Source organism: Pelodiscus sinensis, chromosome 9 (assembly GCF_052426305.1).
Source record: "Pelodiscus sinensis isolate ZL-2025 chromosome 9, ASM5242630v1, whole genome shotgun sequence".
Taxonomy (NCBI): Eukaryota; Metazoa; Chordata; order Testudines; family Trionychidae; genus Pelodiscus; species Pelodiscus sinensis.
The window spans coordinates 34,542,837-34,570,032 of record NC_143060.1 but is presented as its reverse complement, the minus strand read 5'-3'; the positions used below and the strand labels follow the sequence as shown (position 1 = coordinate 34,570,032).

At 41.4% G+C, this 27,196-nt stretch overlaps 1 protein-coding gene across 4 annotated transcripts in view; it reads right to left on the bottom strand.

Annotated features, from left to right (window-relative positions):
- Positions 1 to 297: 297 nt before the first annotated feature.
- The window catches only part of LRRC8C (leucine rich repeat containing 8 VRAC subunit C), a 37,320-nt gene continuing 10,421 nt past the window's right edge, over positions 298 to 27,196 (bottom strand). For 3 of the 4 annotated variants that reach the window (XM_075936447.2, XM_006137293.5, XM_075936446.2), the window contains 2 exons: positions 15,906 to 16,047; positions 302 to 10,217 (listed from right to left, as the gene is read on the bottom strand). In XM_075936447.2, coding sequence (XP_075792562.1) covers positions 7,947 to 10,217; positions 15,906 to 16,043 — 2,409 coding nt within the window. In that variant the 5' untranslated portion in view covers positions 16,044 to 16,047 and the 3' untranslated portion in view covers positions 302 to 7,946. Of the gene's footprint in view, positions 10,218 to 15,617; positions 15,785 to 15,905; positions 16,048 to 27,196 lie in introns of those variants that run through there. The other variant, XM_014580733.4, reaches the window with a different exon arrangement.

The following is a 27,196-nucleotide window of genomic DNA, read 5'->3' as shown; positions in this document are numbered from 1 at the left end:
AAGAGAATTTGTGAGAGAAATTGTTTAACTGGCTGATAATTCCATGCTGCCAACTTCAGGTGGAATTCAGTCTCGACACAGGAAAACAGCATATGGAAATATTACTAATAAAATAGAGCACTGTGCATACTCTGCTTAATTACAAGCTTTCAGGCTGACACAGGAATTGCTGTGTGAAAAATGTATAACTTCTGTTATAGAACACAGCAGCACAACACTAAATTATTATAAAACTCTAAAACTTCTTGGTGTGTTTCAAAATTATATTCCTCACTCCTCAGCCCCCAAAAATCACTGAATCAACTAAATGGTTATAAATGGTCTTTAGCTAAAACAGACACAGGAAAAGAAAAGCGTTTGCAAAACAAATAACCACATTATAGTCAGTCAAAGTTTTAAACTACAAAAACAATTTTTATTTTTTGCTGTGTGTTTTCTTTAATATGGTATAACACTGGGAAGGCCTATTATCAACAAAGAAGTTTCTCACCACAGGATTAAGATGTTTGTTTATTAAGTCACATTTCAAAGCTTTTCCTTGACAGCCTTACAGATCTTGTCTCCACTTGAGCACATGCATTAATGTAAGTACTGGAAATGTGAGGTGAGAGACCTGGAACAGGTGCTTTTCATTAGGAATATGCACGAGCTACTCAGACTGGCTAGATAAAACAGTTCATCACAAATATTAATTATAACAATGGGGGGAAACAAACATACCAGAGTTTGATCATACAGTGGGCCTGCTGTTCAGGTTCAGTGCACATTTTTAAAAATCAGAAGGTAATTGTCTTATGTTTGATCCACTATCAGTCATCTCTTCTCCTACTAATAAAAAGCATCTGTATTTTCTATAATGACAATGCATTGTTTATATGCTGGAATTTTGTTAGTTCCTGGGCACCTGTTTAGGTATGTCTAGACTACATCCTTCTGTCAAAAGAGGGATGTAAATGAGCCCAATCGAAAGAACCCGTACTCCTCAGTTTTTCAGGAGTATGGGTTCTTTCGAAAAAGGTTTTTTCCCCCCAAAAGAACCGTGTCTAGACTGCGGTTTCACTTTCAAAATACCATTTTTTGAAACAGCAATCGGACGTGAATATGCAAATGAAGCGTGGAATATTTAAATCCGTACCTCATTTGCACTTTCAATCAGGCTCATTTACATTCCTCTTTCGACAGAGGGTTGTAGTCTAGATGTGCCAGTGTGACTGGGCATACATGCTCATTCAAACCATGCCTATAGTATTATCGACAAAAAGTCCGTTCATTCTTATAGATTACCATAGTCTCCAGAAAGGTTTTCCATAATCTGTTGTAGGTAAATATAGGTATGATAGCAAATGAATGGCTGAGTAAATATGGCACTTTTACATTTACATATGCAACCTTTCCTGGATCTCATGCAGAATTAGGAAACAATCTTTTGTTAGAGAGAATATTTCTAAAATACTGTAATTTGAAAATACATGCCACAAACTAGATATTAAGAAGTTTAGAAAAAGCCAACAGGCCGTTTACCTGAGTTTATTTCATAACATTAAACTGATAACTATGAGTTGATATTTTACCATTCACTGTGATTTTAAGGACTTACCTAAAGACAATGATTCTGGTTTATATTTATCTGTATAATTAAAGCAAAACAACCCCGCTCATATGAGATTAATATTAATGGGCTTACACAAGTACAGCTATTCCTGTATAGGAAGGGTAGTAAGCTACACTAGTATAAGGCACATTTATATTATTATAACTGTGTTCATATTAGTGGGTCTGAACCAGGGGTAAATGTACATATTCACTGGGGGTACAAATCGGCCTTCCTGGGGTACATCAACTCATCTAGATATTTGCTTAGTTTTCATAGAATCATAGAATATTAGGACTGGAAAGGACCTCGAGAGGTCATTGAGTCCAGTCCCCTGCCCTTATGGCAGGACCCAGTACTGACTAGACCATCCCTGATAGACATTTATCTAACCTACTATTAAATATCTCCAGAGATGGAGATTCCACAACCACTCTAGGCAATTTATTCCAGTGTTTAACCACCCTGACAGTTAGGAACTTTTTCCTAATGTTCAACCTAAACCTCCCTTGCTGCAGTTTAAGCCCATTGCTTCTTGTTCTATCTTCAGAGGCCAGGAAGAACAAGTTTTCTCCCTCCTCCTTGTAACACTCTTTTAGATACCTGAAAACCGCTATCATGTCACCTCTCAATCTTCTCTTTTCCAAACTAAACAAGCCCAATTCTTTCAGCCTTCCTTCATAGGTCATGTTCTCTAGACCTTTAATCATTCTTGTTGCTCTTCTCTGAACCTTCTCCAATTTCTCCACATCTTTCATGAAATGTGGCACCCAGAACTGGATACAATACTCCAACTGAGGCCTAATCAGTGCAGAGTAGAGCGGAAGAATGACTTCTCGTGTCTTGCTCACAACACACCTGTTGATGCATCATAAAAACATGTTGGCTGCTTTTTTTTTTTTTTTTTTTTTTTTTGCAACACCGTCACATTGTTGACTCATATTTAGCTTGTGGTTCACTATAACCCCTAGATCCCTATCTGCCGTACTCTTTCCTAGACAGTCGCTTCCCATTCTGTATGTGTGAAATTGATTGTTCCTTCCTAAGTGGAGCACTTTGCATTTGTCCTTATTAAACTTCATCCTGTTTACCTCAGACCATTTCTCCAATTTGTCCAGATCATTTTGAATTATGACCCTATCCTCCAAAGCAGTTGCAACCCCTCCAAGCTTGGTATCATCTGCAAACTTAATAAGCGTACCCTCTATGCCGATATCTAAATCATTGATAAAGATATTGAACAGAACTGGTCCCAAAACAGACCCCCTGTGGAATCCCACTTGTTACTCCCATTAATAACTACTCTCTGGGAACGGTTATCCAGACATTTATGCACTTACCTTATAGTAGCCCCATCTAAGTTGTATTTACCTAGTTTATTGATAGTATCATGCGAGACCATATCAAATGCCTTACTAAAGTCTAGATATACCACATCCATCGCTTCTCCCTCATCCACAAGATTTGTTATTCTATCAAAGAAAGCTATCAGATTGGTTTGACATTTGTTCTTTACAAAGCCATGCTGGCTGTTCCCTATCACCTTATTATCTTCCAAGTGTTTGGAGATGATTTCCTTAATTACTTGCTCCATTATCTTTCCTGGCACAGAAGTTAAACTGACTGGTCTGTAGTTTCCTGGGTTGTTTTTATTTCCCTTTCTATAGGTACTATATTTGCCCTTTTCCAATCTTCTGGAATCTCTCCTGTCGTCCATGATTTTCCAAAGTTGATAGCTAAAGGCTCAGATACCTCCTCTATCCACTCCTTGAGTATTCTAGGAAGCATTTCATCAGGCCCTGATGACTTTTCTAAGTGATTTTTAACTTGTTCTTTTATTATTTTGTCTTCTAAACCTACCTCCTTCCCACTACATTCACTATGTCAGGCATTCCTTCATCAGACTTCTTGGTGAAGACCAAAACAAAGCATTTCTGCCATTTCCAAGTTTCCCGTTACTGTTTCCCCTTCGTCACTGAGCAATGGGCCTAACCTGTCCTTAGTCTTTCTCTTGCTTCTAATATATTTATAGAATGTCTTCTTGTTTCCCTTTATGCCTGTAGCTAGTTTGAGCTCGTTTTGTGCCTTTTTCTTTCTAATCTTGCCCCTGCATTCCTGTATTGTTTACCTATATTCATCCTTTGTAATTTGTCCTATTTTCCATTTTTTATAGGACTCCTTTTTTATTCTTATATCATGCAATCCTGGTTGATCCAAGGCGGTCTTTTGCCATATTTTCTATCTTTCCTACACAGCGGAATAGCTTGCTTTTGGGCCCTTAACAATGTCCCTTTGAAAAACTGCCAACTCTCTTCAGTTGTTTTTCCCCTCAGTCTTGCTTCCCATGGGACCTTACCTATTAGCTCTCTGAGCTTACCACAATCTGCCTTCCTGAAATCCATTGTCTCTAATTTGCCATTCTCCCGTCTACCATGCCTTAGAATCATGAACTCTATGATTTCATCATGATCACTTTTACCCAAGCTGCCTTCCGCTTTCAAATTCTCAACCAGTTCCTCCCTATTTGTTAAAATGAAGTATAGAACAGCTTCCCCCCCAGTAGCTTTTTCAACCTTCTGAAATAAAAAGTTGTCTTCAATGCAGTCCAAGAACTTATTGGATATTCTGTGCCCCGCTGTGTTAGTTTCCCAACATATATCTGGATAGTTGAAGTCCCCCATCACTACCAAATCCTGCGCTCTAGATGATTTTGTTAGTTGTTTAAAAAAAGCCTCAACCACCTCTTCCACCTGGGTAGGTGGCCTGTAGTAGACCCCTATCATGACATCACCCTTGTTTTTTACCCCTTTTAGCCTAACCCAGAGACTCTCCACACGCCCATCTCCTATGTCCATCTCCACCTCAGTCCAAGTGTGTACATTTTTAATACATAAGGCAACACCTCCTCCCTTTTTTCCCCACCTATCCTTCCTGAGTAAGCTGTTCCCTTCTATATTTTTACAATAGGCTACATAAAATGCACTAGCAAAGTCAGTACAAACTAAAATTTCATACAACAACTTATTTATACTGACTACACATTAAAAAGTACAATATTTATATTCCAATGGATCTCATAATTATATGCTAAGAATGAGAACATAAGCAATTTTTTAGTACTAGTGTGTGTTGAGACACACTTGTATTTTTATGTCTGATTTTATAAGCAAGTAGTTTTTAAGTGAGGTGAAACATGGACAAATGAGATTCCTGAAAGATACGTAGCATCTGGAAAGGTTGAGAACCACTGCATTAGAGGTTGCACTGGTACAAATACAACAGGTAAATAACCACATCCCTAACTGACAGTTATACCAGCACAAAAACAGTGTGTAGGCCAGACCTTCAAAACTTTAGCTACGAGGTGTGTGTAATTTTTCCATTCAGAATATACACCACAGTATACAAGGGAGACAACAACAAACACAAAATTAATCATGATTTTATCAACCTTAATGTAATCTCCCATATCTAAATAAGATAATGATACATCTATACATATTAACTGATTACTTGAACATTTTAAACAGTTTACAATCATCAGGAACTACAGCACTTTGGTTTACATATTTATATTAATACAAGCAATGAAGCATTTCTCTCTCCCATATCACACCCAACTGAAGCACATTTAAAGTATTTATAAATGCATTCCATAGATAAATAAAAATAGCTTTTGCAATAGAGCTGTATTGGTATAGCACTAAACAGAACCATTAAAAAAGCTTGCGTTGATTCTTTCATGTCCAACCATCTCCTGTTAATCATATGGAAAAAGTAAGTCTGACTTTGGTACTATGGCAAGCATTCTTACTCGGCTACACTGTGCACCCTGGATTAATGTGGAAAAATCTTATCTTTCTTCATGTCACCCGCCCCGTATGTCAGATTCTTAAAGCAACAACATGCTTTTGTACCAAGATCCAAAACTTAAATTAACTGTAGTGCAAGACACACAAGCCTTACTGGCAATACTCCTGACACTCACCTAGTAATTGCTTCACATAATTTTAAAAATTATCAGCCAAGCCTCTGCAGATTACAAAAAGCATGTCTGCCCTTCAAAGGAAGTACTTATTTCTAGTTATCTGCTAACAATTATCCAGTGCCTGCATTGTGATTCAAATGTACACTCAAAGCCATTATTTTCAATTAAGCTTAAATTAGCTTTTGAACAACACACAGAATTAAAATGGATAAGATCTGCCGGACCTGTCCATGAAAAAGCAAATGGCAAGAGTAGGAAAAAATAATTTAACGTAGCTTTAGCTGGTATAATTCCCAATCTGATGTACTATCATGTCAGTCTATTACAGAGGATTAAATTATTTTAAAAAGCAGGCTTCCAAATGTCCAATTTTCAATGTAATTACTAGCTGGGAAATTAAAACAAATGTGGCTTTCACCACCATCCTCTGCTATGCTGAGATGTGACATGTTAATATTCTATTTTTTTAAATTTAATTTGGTTTCTGAAAATCTATACATCCTGGTAATACACTACCAAGCCCACTGCACTGCTTCTTACTGCAGGAAGCAAGTTTGTTTCCTGGTCAAAAGGTTCACAAACCAAAGCTAAGTGCAATAACCCTGAGTTTCAAACAGTTCAGTCATATGAGATGCCAAGCCCCTCCAGGGCAGGGGGGGAATTCAATGGGAATTGAAGGCACTCACTACTGGAGGATGGTGGTATTTCAGCTCTGCTTGGCAGAAAGCAGCGACTTAGTCACACATATTCTGTTCAACTTCATGCTGGTGGGAGGCTACATCTGCAATTTTTGGAAATCTCAAACTTGAATCCTGCCAGGATTGACTCTCCTGCACAAAGGTGATAGTAAGCTGGTGCACCAGTAAGAGAGTGGCAGGCTGGGGGCAGGGCTCTGGATGTTGCCAGCCACCATACAGGGAAGGATCCCATACTGGGCATGGGCAACGGATTCTTCCCATTCTTGCTCCCCTCCCCCACAAGAGCACAAGCCATTCTCCCCACCACCACCCCTGGGCCCTCAGCACTAGTGCCAGACAGCTTGGGGTTGGGAAGGCGAGGCCCCAGCCCTGATGGGCCCAAGCCAGCAGCCACAGGCCCTGGGTGGCACAGCAAGAGCATATCCAAGGTCCAGCCCTGTAGCGAGGGCCGCTGGGCAGTGTGGTTGTTGCCCCACCCAACCCTAGGGATCTGGCTGTCAGGCAGCTTGGTAGCCACACTACAAGCCCCGAACCTCCCCCCACCTTGTGCCCTGAGCCCCTTCCTAAAGAGGGCAGGGTGCAATATGACAGTACCTGTAAGAAATTTAACTTACTTTCACCCCTGTTCCTATACCACTTGGCAAATCATAGACTTACTAGTTCAGTTCTGAAGAACGATGGCAACAGAGATGTTTTGTTCAGCATACAGCATGAAATGGAGGCTAAGATTTCTTGAGGGGCATGACAGAGTTAACTATCCATTAACTTTCCATGGAAATTGTGCACCTTATTTCTTTAGGCTCCTTAAAAATTCCAGCCCTTGTATATTATAAAACATTTCTAAATGTCTTTTCCCACTAGGGAGAATAGTTGGTATGTGTGAAGTCTCAACAAAAGGACATTCAATCAAGGTCAAGCTTCATGAGGTACTGGGCACCTTCAAACCCATTCATGAAAACAGGGGTTGAAACTGCTCAGCATCTCACAGGATCAGCCCCTAAAAATTAGATCCTAAAATCAGTTTAACAATGACCCAGGAAAAATACATTCATCTATTAAAAATATGATACTTAGATAGACAGTTGGAAACATGCCATCTCCTTTTAACCTCAATTAAAAAACAGTTTATCTAACCCAATGGTTCTTAACCTGGCGGTAATTACCCCTTGAGAGGTAATTTGGCATATTTCAGGAGGTAATACATTTAAAATAGAACAGGTGTTCAATTTTGTTCAACATAATGTATGGGAAAACAAAATACAATGAAAACAATTAATCATAATTTTCTTTTTGTCTACTGCCATTTTAAAAAGGAGGGGTAATTTAGGTTTATTGGTTAAGCTTAAGGGGTAACGGTGCCAAAGAGGTTTAGAACCACTGATCTAACCATTAGCTTTTGCCAATAGAAAATAATTTTTTCAGTCACTCTTTAGCAGGGCAAAATAAACATAAAATATTTTAAACTGTGAAAAAATACAGGTAAATTTTTATTTAAAAATATATTCATATTCCTTACTCCACATTTGTTTATACAGATAGTTTTGTGTCAAAAGGACAAATGAAAAAAATAAAATAAACACACCAATAAAGGCATATTTAGACTATCAAATTATTTATATAGTGTATTTGGTAGACGCATCTTTCTGTAAAATGGAGTAAAAGAAATTAATTATTCAACTTTCATCTGCTCTCTAACATCCAAAGGCAAAGTTTCAAACAAAGCGTCTTCTACAACCAAGCCAGTCCTCTTCAAAGCCCTACACTCACCAAGTTCAGGCGGGAGAATTTCAAAGTGATTGCCTTTTATATCCAAAGAAGAGAGAAATACTAAATTACCAATTTTAGGTGAAAGGACTGACAAGTTATTTTTCCCAATCTTCAGAGTCTTTAGTTTTTTGCAAAAGTATAATTCATCTGGCACACTCTCCACTTTGTTACAAGTAATGGAAAAATACTGTAAACTTTGCAGCACTCCTATTTCTGGTGGAATAAATCGTATATCATTGTAAGACAAGTCTAAGTATCTGATTTTGTTGCACAGGAATAGGTGAGATGGAAGAACCTCTATTTTATTGTGACTAAAGAAAAGATGTTCTAGGCTAGTGAGTTTCTTTATATGCTCTGGGATGTATGTTATACTGTTGTACCACAGCTTTAGGATTGTAAGTTTTCTCAGATATTGAAAACTAACTATTTCTTCTATTGATTTGAGGTTGTTCTCTTTTAAATCCAATTCCTGGAGACTGAGAAGGCTAAAAACTGCATGAGGTATGCGCTCCAAATCACAATGAACCAGTTCCAATTCTGTTAAGTTAACCATTTTCTTCAGGTTATTGAGCATCACTAATTTGGTGCCATCATTATGAATACACATTTTTTGAAGGTGACTTGCAACATCAACAGCAGATTGTGGGATTTTTGATATGTTGCTTTTAATATAGAGAAGTTTAAGGCTTTTAAGTTCCCGAAAAGACTCAAGTGTAATATTTTTTGAAATATCGTGACTTAGAGAGCCAATTAAGTAGAGCTCCTCTAAATTTCTGAGCCCATACATCCAATGTGGAAGCTCTCTGATGTCATCAAACTTGACATTCAAAATCTTCAGATTTTCCTTCAGAAACGCTAAGGCAGCAATGTGGATCTTCACAGAACATTGGAACAATGAGAGCTCTTGGAGACTGTCCAACTGTGCAATGGTTGCAGGTATCATAACATTATTGATTATTTCAAGTTTTAAAGACTGCAGCTCTGTAATTTCAAAAACTGTGTCTGGAAGTCCAGAAAGCATGAAGAGCTGCAGCTCTAGCCGGTTATGGGCATTTGTTTGCAGTCTCTGTCTCAATTTATCCGCAGTCCATTCATTGTTTAAATTCAGTTGTTTCAGCTTGTTTTCACTGACTTCAGACAGGAACACAGCAAATCTCTTTGAATAAAGAGGGTCATATTGATCTATCATGTGAAGCATAAAAGCAAAGTCATTCTTAACATCTGGGATATCATCAATTCCAGTCTCTTGACGAACATATTCGAAAGAATATTCCTTTAGTGAACGATAGAACAACCAATATAAAGTGTAAAGGCATGTTAGTCCATAGATGCTTACAAAGCACAGGTAGCAGAAGGAAAGTTTAGAGAATAGATGTGCCATGGTATGATTACAGGAAAAATTTTTATATCCTGTCATGTCCTGTATGTCCACATTACAGTCTACTGTAAATTGAACTTCGGAAACTAGTGCACTATTGTAAGCAATAATGATAAGGAATTTAATAACTTTAAGTACAGTCTGGCGAACATACATAGCATGGAGCAGATCACTTTCTTCAACATGCAATCGGAATTTCTTCACCTTTTCAAACAAAGCTTTGGCCTGTTCTCCTTCTTTTTTATCAAGTGCCCCTGCTGTCCCCTTATCAACAACAAACTTTTCAGGTATTGATTTCAAGGACTGTGTCTTGACCAAAGTGCCTTCGGCGCTAGGTTGGATAGTATTTGACCTGCTTATGTTGTTCTTCCTGTTGTCCTTTTCTTCTGAGTCTTCCCCGGACACTTCAGATAAGGCCCTTGTTGTCCAGGGAGAATCAAAACATTTCCCCAGTATGGAAATGAAGTGTTCAATTTTTGAGCTTGATCCAGGGAATTTGAACCAGAAGTTACTACACAGCATGAAGATCAGAGTATGTATAAGGACAAGGTAAGGGAAGTACTTTGCATACCAATGCAGGGCACGTTCATAGCACATTTGGTTTATAAAGCTATACTGCTGAAGGTCTAAATCAGTCTTTAGTCCCTTCATTTCAACAGTGGCAGGAGTAGTGGATGGTTTGGGTGGAGGAAGCGGGGTAGTATTTGGGACTGCATTAGACCCATTAGGAATGTGAGAGTGATTCTGTGAAGGCTGTATTCTTTTTGGAAGGCATATTATCTTGTCTTGCATAACCTGAAACACACAAAAAGATGCACTTTCAAATTACATAGAGATGATACCGAATTTCATTACTGTTTAGATAATAGCGTCATCAGAAACTTGTAATTTCTCCTTGACGAACTTTGTGCTCAGTACTAGTTCAGTGGCTATCATAGGATCCTAGAAGAGGAGGGTTGGAAGAGACCTCAGGCAGTCATCTAGTCCAACCCCCTGTTCAAAGCAGGATCAACCCCAAGTAAATGGCTATGTCACATATTATTATTTGTTATATGATATCCTATGCTTAATATAAATGCTAAAAACTAGACAGACCTCATTAGTCATTTCCATACATATAAAAATCTTCCCCATGTAAACAAATCTATAAAAGAGTAGCTCTGACTTTGACTTCATGGTCATTGCATGAATTCAGCACTAACCAGTCAGAATTAAACCCACAAACACACTCTGGGTGTGTCTAGACTACACCTCTCTGCCAACAGAGAGATGTAGATTAGGCACATCGAAATTGCTAATGAAGCAGGGATTTAAATATCCCATGCTTCATTAGCATAAACATGGCTGCTGCTTTTTTTGAAAAGGAGGTTTTTTTGAAAAACAGCAGTCTAGATGTGGATCTGTCGGAAAAAACCCTTTTTCAACAGATCCTGTAAACCTCATTTTTTGAGGAATACACAACAGATCCATGTCTAGACTGCCGTTTTTTTCAAAAAAACTCCATTTTGAAAAAACCAGCAGCCATATTTATACTAATGAAGCACGGGATATTTAAATCCCTGCTTCGTTAGCAATTTCAATGTGCTTGATTTGCATCCCTCTGTCGACAGAGGGATGCAGTCTAGACGTAGCCACAGGGGCTTATACTGCCTGAATGCCCTGATTTCCCATTGGTTTCAGCAGGAGTTGAGGGAGCATAATTGGACACCATCATTATTTTTAAATTATCGCCATCATGGTAACTGTTGAAACTTAGGCCATATCTAAATTTACTGGTAAATTGGTGCTGCTGCAATTAGTGCAGCAGCTGTTGATTTAGCAGGTCTGATGAAGACATTCTAAAAAAAAAAAAAATCGATGGGAGAGCATTTTCCTATCTATTTGTGTACTCCACCTCCCTGAGAAGAGTAAGGTAAGTCAGGGGAAAGCATCTCCTGTTGACATTGCGCAATACAGGCCCCGCAGTAAGTGGATCTAGCAGACATAGCATAACTTCAGTCAACTTATTACAGTAATGTAGACTAAGGATGTTAAATAGCAAGTAATTTACTAGTCACGTAGTCAATGGAATTTCCATCAGCTACTTGACTAATCGATAGGCACTTCCGCATTCCCCCCTTGAAATGTACAAGAGCTCAGGCAGTGTTCAGGCTCTTGTACATTTCAAAGGAGGAAAGTGGAACTCCATGTGCAGCCCATGGCCAGCAGGAAGTCCTGTTGACTCCGGGCTGCACGAGGGTGCAAGCTTTGAAATGTACAAGAGTCTCCAGAGAGGGCTCTTTTGCATTCAAAGCGGAAGCACCCTCATGAAGCCTGGGCCAGCGTGGGGCTCTACATGGCATTTCAAAGCAGCAGCGCCACATGCTGACCGAGGCTCCATGTGGTGCTGATGCTTTGAAATGCCACATAGAACCCAGGGTCAGCATGTGGCTCCGCGCAGCATTTTCCCGGAATCGGGGTCAGCTGAGGACTCCCCAGCTGATCCTGGGTTCTGTGGAAATGGAGCCCAGGATCAGCTGGGGAGTCCCGAGCTGATCCCAGGCTCCACGCAGTGCTGCCACTTTTAAACACTGTAGCAGAGTTTCAAAGGGGCAGCGCCACATAGCTGAGCCCAGGATCAGCTGTGCAGCGCTGCCCCTTTGAACACTGCCTCAGGATTTCAAAGGGCCAGCACTGCACGGAGCTGACCCCTGGGCTCCATGCAGTGCTGCCCCTTTGAAAACCAGCGGCAGCGTTTAAAACGTGCAGCACTGCACAAAGCCTGAGCTCAATTGTGCAGCGCTGTATCCCCTCTTGTCCCCCTTTGCAGCCTCTATATAATAGCTTGTCCCTCTTGTCCCCCTTTGCTGCCTCTATATAATAGAGGCAGCAAGGGGGGGTGGAATCGACTACTAGACTGGACTATCCAATTAGCTTTTGCATTTATCGGATACACTTTTGCTTATCGGATAGTGTACTAGTCGACTAGTCCTTAACATCCTTAGTGTAGACAAGGCCTTAGAAAACTCCTTTAGATGCACTGAGCCAAGCCCTCAACTGGTATAAGACTCCAGTGAAATCAACAGAGTTACCCCCAACACCAGTTGAGAATCTGGCCCATTATCTTGAAATTGGGTTTACAAATTTGTATTGACACGAATGTAAATATTTGTCTATTTCATTTGCATTGTTTTTACACATCATTCCCCTTGTGGTTTATTCAGTCAAGCAGTTAAGTATGCAAGTGACTGAAATTATGCTTTGTTCATGTCAAGAAACATTTGGCTGCTGGCCCAAAAAGTGACCTTGTGAAGTGGGGTTTCTGAACATTTCACGTACATAAATGCTTCCATACCAGCAGAAAATATTTATAAAACATAATATAAACAAACCTAGAACTTATATCCCGCACAATTTGGGACATTTATCATTGAAATTCTGGAGCAAATTCTATGGTGCTGTCAATGAGCAAATTTCAATAGAAATCTACCAGCTTATGACAGCAAAGAGTTTGTCCCTTTAACTCCACTTCCTAAAGAAGACGAGTTCCGTGTTAGAGCAGGATCAAAATCCTGCTAAGAAAACTGGAATTGCTAAGAAATGGCATTAGGGGTTAAACAAGAAATGAGGAGGCTTATTTCAGATCAGTGACAGAAACAAAAGGCCAGAATGTGGCCTGCTATAAGGGACTAAACAGAGGAGAAGAAGACACTGAAGAGTCACTATTCCCTACACTGGTGGGCAGGCAGGGGGTAGAGCAAAAGCTACAGGTATACCAGACCAGGTATAAGCCAAGCATTGGGCAAGCCTTAGCTCAGGGGTAGGCAACAAGTGGCCTGGAGGACAGATGCAGTTTGCCACGGTTAGCTCCTGCCGGGCTGCCAAATGCTTTATTTACCTGTGCATCTACTCGCAGCTCCCGTTGGCTGCAGTTCAGCGTTCCCAGCCAACGGGAGTTGCAGGACGTGTGGTCTGGCCCGCACCGCAGCTCCCATTGGCCAGGAATGGCAAACCACAGCCAATAGAAGCTACAAGTGGCCATACCTACTCAGGAAAATAAAGCATCTGGAAGCCTGCCACAGGCTAACCTTGGTGAACTGCATCTGACCCATTGGCCACTGTTGCTTGTTCCTGCTCTAACTAGAATGGAGAAAACTGGGAGATATCAAATCACGATCTAAGTAGTTCCTGAGTCTGCCCAACTGTGCACTCCCTCATACACAAAATCTCAATTTAGTCCTTCCCTCCTTTTTTAAAATGATAAGTGACACTGTTAATCTTTGGGGGTATGTCTACACTACAAAGTTAATTCGAACTAACGGATGTTAGTTCGAATTAACTTTCATAGGCGCTACACTAGCGCTCCGCTAGTTCGAACTTAATTCGAACTAGCGGAGCACTTAGTTCGAACTAGGAAAACCTCATTGCACGAGGACTAAGCCTAGTTCGAACTTACTAGTTCGAATTAAGGGGTGTGTAGCCCCTTAATTCGAACTAGTGGGAGGCTAGCCCTCCCCAGCTTTCCCTGGTGGCCACTCTGGCAAACACCAGGGAAACTCTATTGCCCCCCTCCCGGCCCCGGACCCCTTAAAGGGGCACGGGCTGGCTACGGTGCCCGTGCCAGGTGCAAGCCTGCCAGCACCCAGCTAGCAGACCCTGCACCTGGCACAGATCGAGCCAGCCACCCGATGCCCCCCCAGCCCTCCGCCTCTTCCTGGGACCAGGCTGGCGGCTCCCGGGAGCTTGCCCGGGACCGCAAGAGGCGGGCACCCACCTGGTCTAGTGCGGACATCGTGGACCTCGTCCACGACCTCCGCACTAGGCACAGGAAAGTGGCCGTCTAGGGCAGGAGAGCTGCCTGCCTGGCCACCCAAGAGCAGGTGTGCATGAAAATCAAGGTGGTCCACTGAGACCCCCGAACCTGAGCCCTGAGCTTACAATGGCCGTACTGGGTCAGACCAAAGGTCCATCTGGCCCAGTAGCCTGTCTGCCGACAGCGGCCAACCCTAGGGACCCTGGAGGGGATGGACCGAAGACAGTGACCAAGCCATTTGTCTCATGCCATCCCTCTCCAGCCTTCCACAAACTTTGGGCAGGGACGCCACTCCTACCCCCTGGCTAATACCACTCCATGGACCCAACCTCCATGACTTTATCTCACTTTTCTTTAAACTCTGTTCTAGTTGTAGCCTTCACAGCCTCCTGCAGCAAGGAGTTCCACAGGTTGACTCTTTGCTTTGTGAAGAACAACTTTCTGTTACTAGTTTGAAGCCTGCTACCCATTCCTTTCCTTTGGTGTCCTCTAGTCCTTCTATTATGGGAATTAATGAAGAACTTTTCTTGATGCACCCTCTCCACCCCACTCATGCTTTTATAGACCTCTATCCTATCCCCCCTCCGTCTCCTCTTTTCTAACCTGAAAAGTCCCAGTCTCTTTAGCCTCTCTTCATATGGGACCTGTTCCAAACCTCTGATCATTTTAGTTGCCCTCCCCTCTCCCACACTCTCTCTTCCCCTCTCCCACCTCCTTTTCCCAGTCTCCCCCGAGTTTTGTTCAATAAAGAGAGAGATTCTATTTTTGACCACACGTTTTCTTTATTTTGTACATCAGGAAGGAGGGCTAGGGAAGGGTAAGTGGAAGGAAGTGAGGGAGGAATGGGGTACGAGCCCCCGATGGGGAAGACTGGGCTGGCTCTGCGGGCTTCTGGGGGTGGAAGCTCTCCTGCAGCCCCCCAATTTGATCTACTCTCAAACCTGGTGGAAAGGTCCTTCACATTTACAGATGTTAAAAAAAATCCTGACCAAATAGCTTATATTTTTAAAATAACAGGTAAGTTTGTGCAGCTCACCATACACAGTGCTTTCTGCTCTTTGTCAGATTTTGGCTCTGTAGTAACATTTAACTAATCCAGAGTGGCAGTTAACATCAACTGTTTATGTACCAGGCACCCTTGAAATGTTTTGGCATGGAGTAGGCACAGTTATTAATTCTGAGAGGTGATGAATTAAATAAGCATATTCAGCTCTATTCAAAACACAGGGGAAAATAAAATTGATGTCTGCCAAATGAAAAAAGACAAAAACATATTTCAAGCCCTTAAGAATGTTGTAAATAATAAAGAGTGAAAAATAAGAATTTAACTCTACAGTCAGATTTGTTTTACAAAGTTGTTATAAAAACTGGCCAGGTTAGGAATAGGCACAAAATCTACTCACCTTCCTTTTTCCAGGATTGAGGATCATTAGAAAACAAATGGGCCAATTCCTCAGCTGGTGCAAGCCAACATTGTTCCACTGACTTCTGAGATTCAGCAGCTAAGGATCTGGGCCATGATATTTTATTCATCTGTTCAAACACATGGCTCATCTGGGCCAGCAGCTTTTGGCACTGCTAATAGCGACTATAGCAAAAACAAAACTTGACAATGTTCTTTCTAAAGAAGGCTCTGGCTTTTTTGAACACGCCTGACAACATGCCTTTATGTTATACTTCTTTTAATTTACCTGCAATGTACATCCAAATACACCAATCATCAGCATGGCTACTGAGAGATAGTCTGTAAACACATCCCACCATGGCTTCAGTACTCTGAAAGCCGGCTGCTGTTCAGAGAACTGACGAAATTCGGTGACAGGAATCATGTTTCTGAAAGAGAAGCAAAGCTGGTGTTTAGTCATTTCAGGCCATCCTCCTCTGTTCCATATGACTCATGAAAAAATATATTTGACTCGTGGGGGGGGAAGGAGAGACAAAAGCTATGTTGACCTTCTATAGTCATTAGGCATTCCTTGTTTCATGTCCTGTCCCCACCACCTCCACCTCCTTGGATCCAAAAATGGGCATTATAGTCACCTGACAAGGGCGTTGGTGGATTATTCATTCATAGCCACAATGTGTTTGGAGATCTTTGGATGGAAGAAACTCTAAGGATTATTTACATTCACATATAGTTGTCTTAAATCCTTCAGACTTCATACACTGTCAATGAAATTACTACCATGGAAGCATTGCTTCACAAAGCCACATTAAAAACCAGGGTTTTTTATAAGGCAGTGTCCCTATCAATAGGCCTGCACTGATGCCCAGTTTACTGCAGTAGCGGTTATGGCATACAGCTCTCTATATGAAATTACACCCAGCCCGGAGAGTCCCTTCTGATACCTGTGTGTTTATCCTAAAAACTCATCAGAGAAACCAGGAGAAAAGCGCTTCTTCAAAAGAGGAAGAGATGGTGTGAGTGACTAATAGGACAAACCTTCTCTCCACTCTCTCTTAGAAAACAGTGGAAAAGGTGATCTGACCAGCACTTATCAGTGAAGCACTATAGTTTAGGCATCCTTCACCTGACAGCATGACAGTGCCCAGAAGTGTTACACAGAGGAAAGACTCTTGAGCAAGAGCCAAAGTGTCTTTTCTTCAGTACTAGAAATTGTACTATTTATGGCCATTGCTAGGAAGATTCTTTCCTTCCTTTATTTCCTGTACAAATCTAAATGATTCCATCAGATTTTATTTTTAAATTGTTACTTTTCTACCAAACATCCCACAGACAGATACTGTACATTCCTTAAACAATATATAAGTACAATTTTAATCTATTAGGGTATGTCTACACTAGCCCCCTAGTTCGAACTAGGGAGGCTAATGTAGGCATTCGAAATTGCAAATGAAGCCCAGGATTTAAATATCCCGGGCTTTATTTGCATGTTCCCGTCTGGTCGCCATTTTAAAATTCCACTAGCCCGAAGTAACTGCCCGCGGCTACACGCGGCAGTGAAACGGTAATTCGAACTAAGTCCTTAGTTCGAATTAACTGTTACTCCTCCTGGTTGGCCGCGAATGTGTGGTAGCGGCACCGCGCCTCCTACCTGCCTCGCAAGCGCAGCCCACCGCAGGGCACTGCTACTGTAAATCTCTGACTAGGCACACAGTGGCACCTTAAGACCTAAGGTGGGGCACCTGCAGGGACACTCCTCGAAGAAGAATTCTGGTTTCTCTTTGTATTTTTAAGCAGAGTTGTTTTATCGTAACTGTGTTTGACTATAGGTAGAAAACTATTGACACAAACTAGAAAAAAATAACTATAAAAAAAACTTGTTGGGGGTGATTCAAACTAGTGTACAGTTTTGTTGTGACAACTATATCAGAATGTTATGTAGGTCCTGTTCAGAAGTCCTTACTTGAAATATATAGACTCGATGGTGGATGTGAATGAATTAATAACAGATAACGACAGTATACAATGAATACCAAGAACAGGAATTGAATTGACTGTCCTTTGTCAATAGAGGGGGGACTTTGTATGCTTGATCCCTTTTTTGCAATAATTTGCTAACATGGATATTTGCAAGATTCAAATGGAAACTGGTCAAGGATATGAAGTATCTGAGCTATTTTCTGTCATTCTCTCAAGAAACACAATTATTTCTCCTGCTAATGGAAGGCTATGTTAGTGGCACTAGAAGTCATCACAAAGGCCAACAAGAAATTCAAAGGAAGGTATTTGTATTCTGTATTTATTGATGCTGCTGGATTGAATGATTGCAGAAAAACTAGATGCATATACATACACTTCTTTTGCAACAGCAACTTGCTTTTACACATTACACTTCTAGCCCTGTTACCATGCAGACTTCTTGGAATTCCATAAGCAGAGAATTCCAAAGCTTCAGAAAAAATAGACTGTGTGTTTTATCTTTTTCAAAGAATTGCTAAAGATCTCCTCTGGCCTGCACAAGAACTCTGACCCTAAAAGAACTGTTACATTCAGTAATACATTCAGTATTTCATTCATGCATTCCTTTCCAATCCAATGTGACAAGGACATTCAAATGGAAATGTTCAGATTTAATTTATAATCCTATGACTATTTTAAACAAGTCAAAACAGAGGTAGTTTAAAACCAATGCCACACACTAACTATTGGAGTTTCTCTTGTGTTATTATTAAAAGGAATTACAATATGAAAGATTAATTTAAACATTGTGGGTTAGAATTTCAGCTGCTGTAAATGGACACTGCTCAACTGACTTCAATTCAAATACAGTTACAATTTACAGGCACAAACCCAATAGACTGGCCTAAACTTTGATCTACATTAAATGTTGTTATAATGTGGTTGGACAATCACTGAATTCTAAAAACTCTTATTTTTTTAGTTAAAATCATCACTCTCAAAAGGGTACCAATGTGATCTTCAGAAGGGATAGGAAAATAATAAACAGTCATGTGCTAGAAATGGAGATATGAGGAAGAACAAAACAAGGTCTATCTTCACAGGTGGTATAGATGGGAACAACGTTGACTTCCATGGAAAGTAACACATTTACATCAGCTGAGAATTTGGCTTACACTCAGTCAGTTAATGCTTTCAGAGCAGATAAAAGCATCAAAAACTAGACTGAGTTAATGCAACCTAAAAGAGTTAAGAAGAATGAATAGACGAGGATGGAGAAGAAGGGAATTGGACACAAATTAGGCTCATTAATAAATGAGAGAAATTAAATCAAATGGTGATCTTAAAAGGGCTGCACCATGGCATTAATCTGCCTGTTTCCAATTGGCCTTCATCAAATGAAATAAAGAAAAGTGGTATAGACAGCTAGGAAGTAATGAAGGTTCTTGCCAATGCGGCTGAAGGGAAAAGTGAATATATTTTATAGACCAAGACATCCAGATGATGTGCATTTCAAGCTATGAGGAAATTAAATAATTCAATTCCTGAACCACTGACACCTCACAGAAATACCTCAAGGATGCAGCTGAGAAGGGCTGATGATAGCAAAGCAGGGTCTCCCATTTACCAACGACCCCTTTGCAGGGCTGATACCCTCAGACTCATGCTTGAGAGGTAGTTTTAGTAGTTTATAAGAATTCTTCTGTATTTTTTCCTCCAGTGTGTCAAGTGTCTTGAAAAATACTTTATAAATTAAAAACAACACACACAAAGACATCTAAAGACAGTCCTGAATTGAAAAGTTACAACCAACAGCAGTGCTAGTATAGTCTCTGATATAATACAGTACCAGGCTACCGTCGTCATTTTAAAAAAAGATTCCTTTGGATATCATACTTCTGTAGTATAATTGCTAATGGATAAGTACTAACCTTTAACTGAATGAGGGGCTTGGTTAAATGAAACTGCCGTACCTGTTTAACTTACCTGTCTCTGCTTTCTCGATGAAAATGTAAATAGATACTATGATTTGAAAACCACATTCAATGAACTATAAAGAGTGTTCCTTTATTTTACCTATTGCAAGCTCACTGGGATAGGAACTATGTCTTTGTACATGTCTGTATAACACATTTTCTTCATCGAATACCCAGCAATGACAATAAGTTGACACTAGGATGGCTGCTTTCCCAGGTTCTTTAAGCGCCAAATAAATGTGTTGTGCACAGGTAACATGCAGGAGATGGAAGGATTCCCATTCCCTGCACCACTGCTATATCATAGCCTCTGGGAGGTTGTAGCAAAGGCTACTGACTGTTCTGTGCTTCCTAGATGGGAGACACCAGCAAGGGGATGGTATCATTTGTTCACCCTATTAATCAGTCCCCATCTGTCCCAGCTACCTTCCACAACATCTCCATATCCTCGCTGAACAATGCTCCAAGATCGGGTCCCCACACACAGCTTCACTATACTTGTCTGTTACATACAATATAAAAGGGTGGCTCCACTGACTTTTGTTTCTTACATGGCCATTGACAGGGGAACAAGATCTGCCACTCCAAGAGTAATGGGTCTTCACTACAGGAAAAGCCCTTGCCTATTTTAATTCTCTATGTGAAAAAGACAGTGTTACCATACAGTGAGACAATCGTTATATGTACTGTGTGTTACAGAATCAAGGCCTCATTGTGCTGGGTGCAAATATTCAGTGGGTTAGCCCCTGTCCTCAAGAGCTCACTGATGCAACAAGGAATTAAGATCACAATGGAGGGGGAGAAGAGGGGGAGATGAAGGTGACAGTAACAGGAAGACAAGGTTGCAGGTATAATGAACTAAGTATACTTTGGAGACTTGAAAGGTGTGGGATTTCTTAAAATAACTGGGCAGGAGATATTAAATTATTCATTAGCAGGCAATCCATTTCACTGTCTTGACACTGCAACACTTGATGGTGCATCACAAAGCTAAGGATTTGATCCTACACCTCTGAAGTCAGTGGGATTTTTTTCCATTGACTTAGGCAGGCTCAGATCTAGGCCACACCAGCAGCAGGGCTGGGAGTGGAAGGTTTGTACCCCAAGACTATCCTGTGATTTTGGGATAGATGGTAACCGTGGCGGATTCACACAAGCCGGTTAGATCCACTGATGGCAGAAAGTCCTAGGCTAAGCAAAAGAAGCTCTCATGGATGGCTTAAATATACTGTATGTGTTAGTATGAATTATGAAGTGCCTGTTGGGAAAACTACTGTAAACAGGTTTCTGGGCTGGTTCCCATACACAAATTATGGAACATTCATCTTCATTAAAGAAGCAGAAAGCAATGTATATTTAACATACAGGCCATGGCCACTATGCAATTAATTTCTGGTCCAGTAGCTGGGGGCTGACAGAGTCTATAAGTCTTTATGTTCCTTGTGTTGGATGAGTGCTGGTTACACTTCACATAAAACATTATACTACGCACTCCTGAAATTGGAGCCCTTTGTCACAGACCATAAACATTTGTTACTGAGTAATACTTTAGTGCAACTTTCAAGGGATATTGTAATGTCTTTGGCCTTGAGCCAGGCATCAAGTTAAGGAAACAAGCTAAACAGTTTTTTCACATAGGGCCTAATTCTGAAGTTCTGGGCAGATAAAGCTTCTTGCTATTTTTTTGTGTTTTTTGTCTGCACAGAGACTACAGGATTAGGTTTTTTCTTTGGCCAGAGAGAATGGACAAAACTAAATTACGGCTACTGTCCTGAAGCCAGCATTTGCCTGGCATGCTGGGTTAGGCAAAATCACTGCATCCACTTGGAGCCTCATGGATTACAGCAAAGTTTTCACCTTGGCTGAAATGTAGAAGAATAGGCAGGGATGGCTCTACCATTTACTGAAGTAGTCCATCACTTTCCATTTTACGACTTTATTATCAATTTGTTACAACTTTGCTAAACTTTAACTGTCTGGCATTAAATATTGACTTCTGGGTGTGTGCCTCCATCTGAAATAGTTTTCTTTTGTTTTTAATAAGAAAAATGTAACCAACATGGTTTGACGATTTCTTAGAACAAGGCTGGAGAAAAATACATTTTGCCCATATTAAAAAATTATTGAGACCTTTTCTCTGAAATGCTTCGAAGCATGGACTTGAAATTTGGCAGGACATGGTCTTTATGTCAAGGATGAACCTTTAGCTGTCCATGCAAAAATCTGCCAAATTTGGCCAAGTTATAAGCCTTTGAAAAACTGCAGTTCAAACATGTTCAGTGGAGGCTTCTTTGATGTTAGTAGCCAGCAGTAACTGAAGATTCCACCCCTCACTGAATATGTTCGAGTCTCCCAGCTCTCAGTCCTGTTGCTGACCAGACTGTGCTTGTGCCATGCCCACAGAGTGATGGAACATTCTCCACCCCTTACAGCTTGTGTGTGTAACTGGGCTACACCCAGGCCATCACTACAGAGTTACTGAACGTGCTCCAACTCCAAACTCGGGGGGCTCTGAAGACATTTTCCTGTTTCCAGCTACCTCAGGCTGGGCACTGTGATCTCAATAAACCTTGGCTGCCAGTGAGCATGGAGGAGGAGGCCATTTAACTTGAATGAAGAGGGAACAGAGGCCAGACCATGGAGAGGGAAAGGAATAAACTGATTCAAGGGTTTGCTGGGACTGGGGAAAGAAGTTTGGAGTTGGAGGTGGGAGACTGGAATAGGGTTACCAGGTAGACCCCCCCAAAACAACCGGACACACTTGATCGTGGGCGGAGGGGGGGGACAGGCCAGGAGAGGGGCGGAGCTGGCCAGGAGGCGGGGCTGGTGGGGGCCACGGGGCTGGCCGGGAGGAAGGGGGGACGGGAAGCAGAGCTGGGGGGGAATAGCGGTTGGGGGGGCTGGACAGGAGGAGGGGGGCCAAAGGAGGGGGGGCCATGCAGCCACTGGCCACAGCCGGAGTCCAACAGGCCATGCCCCCGGCAGGCACTCCCTCTAGTTGCTTGTAGAAGCTGGGCGGGGGCCACACGCAACCAGGGGCTCCTAGCTGGGAGGCGGGGCCATGTTTGGCGCTGAGAGCCTCTGGTTGTATGCAGAAGCCGGGCGGGGGGAGTGTCTGGGAGTCCCACTGCCACTGCCCCCGCCCCGCCCCAGCCTGCCCGGCTTTTGCATGCGACCACAGGGCTCCCAGTGCCAATTGCGGCCCGCCTCCCAGTCACTCCCCTGCGCCCGCCAGGCTTCCGTCCAGCGCCTAGCTGGAAATTCAGAAAATACCGGCCTGTCCAGTAGAAAACCGGACACCTGGCAACCCTAGACTGGAACTGGTTGGGCAAGGAAAGAAAAGTATGTGATCACATAATTGATGACTGCATTGTTATTCATATGCACAAAAGGGCTGAATAAAATGTTCACAGACAACCTTAAATCTTGCATTTTCTGACATGTGAGTGCTTGATTTTATCACCTTAATAAAGTTCTTTTAATGTGTGTGTGTGTGTGTGTGTGTGTGTACGCAAAATATACATTAGTTTATAGAGTTTGTGTGTCCGTGTGTCCATCCGTGAGTCTGTTTGTTCAAAAACGCCTTCTAAACAGTAAGAGCTAGGACCACCAAATTCGATATGCAGCTTCCTCTTATCATAACTTAAAGCAAGGTCAGGGTTTGGCTGTGTCAGGCCAATGGGATGTGTGTGGAATATGATTGTTTCACATCAAATGGAAAGGCAAGGCTGTGATAGCAGGGACAGTTATATTCAAAAATGACCATGGGGGCAGCAAGCACAGGGGACAGTTATACTCACGAATGAGCACAGGGGAGCAGCTGCTGACTGTCAGCTTGGCCCCCACCTCCTTGGGATGACCCCAGGAATCAGCTGCCCACTGTGTTGCATGGCCCCTGCTGCTCTGGGCTGGCCCCAGGGAGAAGCCAGCAGGATGCCTGCATCCCTCCCACCCCCAGGCTAGCTTTGGGAAAAGGCCAGTGGACAGACTGTGCACACCCCTGCCCAGCCCCTCCACACCCGAGGCTGGCCCCAGGAGAAGTGGGTGGAAGGCCTTTACGTGCCCCACCCCTGCTCTCATCCAGCTTCGTGGAAAAGCCAGTGGGCAGGCCGCCCAGCCCCCACCACCCTGGACCAGCCCTGAAGCCTGGCAATACTGTGTAAGTCTTCGAGTATATAATTAGGTCTTGTCTGACTTGTCTTTCTGTTTTGGCAATTATTTATTATATGTTTGAGTAGTGTCCAGTACAGCAGATACCTTATTCTGACTGAGGCCTCTGGCCTCTTGTAAGGTATAAATAATATGTATAAATAAATAAAACTCCTACTACTAAATGTTTCCTATCTTTTGGGCATTTGAAGAGAACAATACATCTAAGAATTAGTCATCCTCCTTTGTTGCGCTTTGAAGCACAACAATTTTCTGTGGACTGGAAAAACGACAATGAATACAGATCTTTTGGAAAGCTCTTGCACATTTTACCATTTTTTGGGGCAAACATTTAGTTTGTTGATCTAAGAGTTTTAAAGTGAAAAACTCAACCTATGTGAATGAGGAATACAAACAAATGATGCTACTGCTCAATAATAATCTCAATTCTGAGGAATTGGAAAAGTTGTAAAAAGAAATTTGTACAAATTCATTTATGTCCTCAAAGCAGTCATTTTTAGGTCTACATGTCTGCTATATTCTTAAAATACTATAAAATATCTAAATTATATAAAAATAAAAATTGAAATTCATTTTCTTAGTGGATAGGGCTGATCAAGTTGAGTTTCCAAGTCCCAGCACCATCACTCACTCATTGCATGATCTCCCTAGATCTCAGTTTTCCCCTCTGTAAAATGTGCATAATGAGGCTTACTACCTTTGTGAAGTATGACAAGAAGTGTGGATGAACAGTGCAATATTTTATTTTCTCTAGTTCTCTGGAAACAATCCAGTCTGAGGAGGCAGTGACTAAAAATTGTTCTTTGATGGCTTTGTGAAATTAGGCTCATGTGATATAAAAAAAGAACAAAAATCTTCCATATCAGCCCCTGCCGCTTCCCACAGCTCACATTGGTTGGGAATGGCAGATGTTCAGATAAACAAAGCATTTCACAGCCTGACAGTGGCTAACCCTGACAAACTGCATGCAGCTGGTGCACTGGAGAGTCTCCAACCCTGCTTCACAGTATAACCCTGAGTTCTAAGATGCTGTTAATCCACTTTCTAGGGTCCTCAAGGCAAGGACTGTGGCCAAGACTTTTATAAGTGACTGGTGATTTTGTGACACTTGAGATACTTTAAAGGGAGGCAGCTTTTCAAGAAGAACTGAAGACTCCTCTTTTGAAAATCCTAGCTCTAATGAAATAATTAAGAGTTTGGCTATCAGTGTCAGTGGAGCCAGATTTTACCTCAGTTGGCTCCAGACAGGAACCCAGAATCCCTAGTCATAGCCTGTGTCATTCTGCAGACAGATAGCCCTATGTGCAAATGCTAGAAAACAACAATGGATACTACAATACCAAATACAGAGGAGGAAATGCAAAAAAAAAGTTTCTTGATCTATTTTAAGTGTTTGTGACATCATCAACTACTGCAGAAGAAACTCAGAACTAACTTCAAGACCCAACAGATAAATCAAAGAGGAACTGATTTAGTATGCTCTGTTTTAAATTATGTGTAGCAGCAATTTCAACCTACACAAAGTTGTATCTATTGCTGCTGAGTTAGTTCTCAAAAATATTATTGTTGCGGTTGTTGCTACATAAAGAGCCCCAATACATTTTCATGTGAGTCACATAAACACATCTACATGCTCAAGAGTTCTCTCAATTTTGTTGGATTAAGGAAACACAAATATAGGGCTGTAACATTCATCCCAAAATCTCAGTGAAGCCAATGAGAGTTATCTGGGCTAGGGATTTAAGCAACTAGTCAACTACCTGATAACAAAATGCTTACCAGGTAGTCAAGTAGGAACTTGACTAGTCGCTTTCTCCCCTCCCCCTTGCTGCCTCTATCAGCAAGGGGGGAGCAAGAGCCAGTGGTGCAAGGAGCCAGCTTAAAAGCTGGTTCCCCAGCACTGTGTTCACAGGGGGCAGTGAAGTCAAAGCGGGGAAACTGTGCAAGCAGGGATTGAAACGGTCCCAGTTGAGCCAGTCCTGACTGCTGTTCTTCTCCCTTTGAAATGTACAAGAGCCGCCTGCAGCTCTTGTACATTTCAAAGGAAGAGACACAGAGGGGAACTTGCGCCCGCGGGGACTGCTTTGCTCCCTATTGGTGCAGGTTGCCACTACCTCCCTCCCTTTGAAATGTACAAGAGCCATGGGTGGGATAGCAAGCGTCCCCCTTATCACTAATCGAGTAGTCAATGGAAATTCCATCGACTACTCAATTGGCTGATTGACATTTAACATCCCTAGTCTGGGCACAAGTTATGTAGCATTGAGGAAAGATTACTTATACATCTTAAAGAAACAGTAAAGTCCTCCCTTTTTCTGTCCCAAAAGACATTGCTTCAAAAGGCATATTTAGCGTTTTGCAGCTTTGGGAATAATACTCTTATCTTCACAAGGTTAATATATCTTTGAAGCACAGAACTCTGCTCACAGAAGAGCAAAATGCTCTACACATGATTAAAAAAAATCTATTAAAATTAGACTAAATCTTCAAGAAGAAATTATTCAGGAAGCGGTATTTAAGACACCCTAAAATCTAACAGACTGATTCAGAGAAACAAAAGTTTTGCTAGGTTCTTCAAAAATCCTTAATTAACACAGTCAGATAACAAATACACTTAGGAATAATCTTCAATTTTAGAGAATATAAATAACACTGTAAAAAAACAGTGTAAGTAATTTATTTGAAATATGCATGGGTCACAGCCTATTACAAATGTTCATTATGCATAACTCTGAAGTTGTGTAAACAAATGTCAATGATGTAATTAAAAATTAAAATCAATCATGGCTAGGTCAGGATACATAAAATATCTGACGAGATCCATTCTGAGTCAAAAGTAGTTCTAGTATCTGAAATGTTCAAGACCATACTGTAGTGGAGCCAAAGAAAATTAAAGAAGTGGCTGCTTTCATGATTTATGCCTTTTTCACATAAAGGATCTTTTCTTCTATCACTTGCATGTGGCACAAGGGTGTGTTTTAAAGTTTGCAGTATTCTTATAAAACATGAATCCCAAAATACTAGAGCATACAGATATTTTCAGCCAGGAATATATATCACACATTTTTCTCTTTAGTGTAAAAGACCACAATTTGTAGACCGTATCAACAACAGAAATGTAGCCCACTTTATACTAATGCTATCGCGGCCCACAAGGCAGTAGGAAAGGCTAGTTTCTATAACTTTCAAGTTTTAAAAACTGTGATAATCTACAGGCATACAAAAATTGTAGCACTGCTGTTTTTTAAGCCCTTGGTCCAGTAATCGCCTTATTTCAAAATCCTTTTCAGAATGAATAGAAAAAGAAATGCTATTAACAAGTGATATATATGCATAACTAATAACATTAAGTGGATTCTTACACGTCATCAGGGCCGGCCTTACCATGAGGTGAACTGAGGCAGCCGCCTCGGGTTCCAAACTGTGTGCGGAGGGGGGAGAGGCGCCACTAGGACCCAGAGTGTAGAAAATT